This window comes from Symsagittifera roscoffensis, chromosome 6 (genome assembly GCF_963678635.1).
Source record: "Symsagittifera roscoffensis chromosome 6, txSymRosc1.1, whole genome shotgun sequence".
In the NCBI taxonomy this organism is placed as follows: Eukaryota; Metazoa; Xenacoelomorpha; order Acoela; family Convolutidae; genus Symsagittifera; species Symsagittifera roscoffensis.
Genome location: NC_087067.1, coordinates 49,450,786 through 49,453,106, shown reverse-complemented (window position 1 = coordinate 49,453,106; position 2,321 = coordinate 49,450,786). Strand labels below are relative to the sequence as shown.

The window sequence follows — 2,321 nt, the reverse complement described above, 5'->3', positions numbered from 1 at the left end:
AGGAGCCTCTCATACAGCCCAAGAAAATTTTAGAAGATATTACCTCCAAAAATTTGGGCAAACCGTTTTATATTTAATTTCGAGCAAAGATTTGGTATTTTATACAGTAAAAGTGACATTTTTGGCTTTCAAACAAAATATATTAATTAATATTGGATTTTGGAATTTATATTCTTCTAAAACTTTGTTATGGCTGACTTTGATAAAACTTGCTTTTCAATTGACTCATTAGATATGGCGTAGGTTTTTTGATTGACTAAAAAACCAAAATGTCCCATTTTTGGGGTAAAATGTTGCCCCCCCCCCCTTGAAATTTACAAAATAAATTTCACCTTGATGATTTTGGTAAATTTCTAAGCAACTTTGGTATTCATCCCAGCCCAATTTGAGAAAAACGCGTATAAGTTTCAAGTTTTCTTCGTTTTGTCCGGATAATTTAAATCAGCGCTGTAAAGGGGCGGAAAATTACCATAGGTGATATTGTTAAGTATATCCATTTGAAACAAAACTCAAATATCCATCTGAAACAAAACAATAGGTAAATTTTTAATTACGCTGGGAAATCTGGACATTAAATCTGCTTCGAAACTAGAAGTCGATCACGTTTTTTGGGACCTTTCCACATTTGCTGTTCGAAAGCGGAGCTAGCCTTCCTTTTAACAAGTAAATGAACTTAAAAAGAAATGAATAGTCGAACTGTGAAAAATCAAAATTGAGAGTGAAAAAAGTAGATACTTCGATAACTGTGCTCAGAACTAAACAACCTGATCCTCGGCAAACCAAGATCCATTGCCATGATTTCAACTATTCCCAGAAAACACAAAATACTACGGAGTGACTTTTCGTTCAAGTTAGTTCTCCAGGTAAAAGTAAATTGTTTTAAAATATTTCATTGCTGCAAATCAGTCAATACTATTCATCTTATTTGTTTGTTTCTGATCCAGAAGTGGCTGTAGTGGGGTCCCATTCGTGGATCTTCTTGGTTGTGGTTGAGAAGGGCGTGTAAGACCTGAGAACAAAAGGTCAGAAATAAAATATGGGCTTCTTGAGACAAAAAATAAAACCACGCAACTTGTCTTAACCCAAAAGTTGTACTCATTTGCATTATTGCTACCAGTATGTCAAAATGTAACATCCCCACAAATATAACAAAATAGAACTCTCATACTTGAAATATGCAAGCATGTAATTACCCTCTAGGGAAACAACTACTATACCAGCTGTTCAGATATTTTACGGAAAACCACTGTTGTGCCCTTGATTAAAATATAAATGCAATCTTTTGGTTATAATAGTTTCTACCTGTTGAGTCCACTGTAATTGGGCTGGTGGGGCATGTGGAACTTCTGTTTGGGGAGGGGGTGTTCAGAGGGGGCTTGGTCTGTCATGTGGTGCATCCACCTGTGCCAGTCCGGGGGGATCTGGGAGGCGTCGAAGTGGAAGTAGCCGTAGGCGGGGTCAGAGGGCTTAGGGTTGAACTCCACCCACCGGTTGCGGGCCATAAAGTAACTAAAACAACAGCAGTTCATACAACACAGGGCTACTGCAAGTACGTCATTGTAGAACATTACATACAAAGAGATACTTTTTTTCACAAAACTGCTGTTTTCTGAATTGAAATTCCGTGCAACATTTATGTTACAGTGATTTTCTGTTATGTTGCATTAACTGAATCTTATTGAACGTTGATATCTTGAAGATTGAAATCAAAAATTGCAAATCGTTAAAGTTGTCATGAAGCTGCAAGCAGTATAGCTGTTTTAAAGCACTGCTTTAGAGGCTAAAATCGCTCAAATACTTTTGTCGAGAAAGGATGAAACTTTTAAATGACTATATAACTGGTTTCTCTTCTTACTTTTTGTTTTCGAAGTACTTGTTTCCAAACTGGTCCTCCCCCATCAGAGTTCCCTGTTTGGGCTCGATGCCCCTGCAGTACTTGAGGAAGGTGCCCGTTACTCCCCCATTGTGCTTGATCACATTGAAGAACTTACTCACCAAGTTCTTACCCTCAGCCATACTCAAATCTGAAATAAAATCTGATTTATAATACATGTCTCGAAGCTATATGTAAAAAATTAACTTCGTTTTCCAAAATAAGGGTTTGAAAGTCTAATGCAGAATACTCCATTTCGTAAATCAAGAAAGTTAATCAATACATAGCACTCAAAAACGAACTAAACTCATATGCTCAAGATGCAATTGTCTTCAGCTTTGCAAGAAAAATATCTGAACTAGAAAAAATCAACTTTTTTAGCATTTAACCTCTTGAACGCCATCCCATCCAGAAGCTGGTCCTTTTCATTAATTTCATTAAAGAGGAA

At 36.7% G+C, this 2,321-nt stretch overlaps 1 protein-coding gene across 1 annotated transcript; it reads right to left on the bottom strand.

Moving 5' to 3' along the window:
• Positions 1–532: 532 nt before the first annotated feature.
• On the bottom strand, positions 533–2,020 carry LOC134848265 (probable NADH dehydrogenase [ubiquinone] 1 alpha subcomplex subunit 12). The gene is made up of 3 exons (XM_063865652.1): positions 1,856–2,020; positions 1,303–1,509; positions 533–1,009 (listed from the first exon to the last, which is right to left on the bottom strand). The coding sequence occupies exons 1-3, from the start codon at positions 2,014–2,016 to the stop codon at positions 922–924; spliced, it is 456 nt and encodes a 151-aa protein (XP_063721722.1). The 5' UTR covers positions 2,017–2,020; the 3' UTR covers positions 533–921.
• Positions 2,021–2,321: the final 301 nt, after the last annotated feature.

Bases quoted from the DNA above. Each gene is read 5' to 3' on its own strand.
- LOC134848265 (XM_063865652.1), bottom strand. From the start codon at position 2,016: ATGGCTGAGGGTAAGAACTTGGTGAGTAAGTTCTTCAATGTGATCAAG. The intron at 1,510-1,855 runs GTAAGAAGAGAA...CTGTTGTTTTAG, and splicing joins AAGTACTTCGAAAACAAAAA to TTACTTTATGGCCCGCAACC. The intron at 1,010-1,302 runs GTAGAAACTATT...TTTTGTTCTCAG, and splicing joins AATTACAGTGGACTCAACAG to GTCTTACACGCCCTTCTCAA.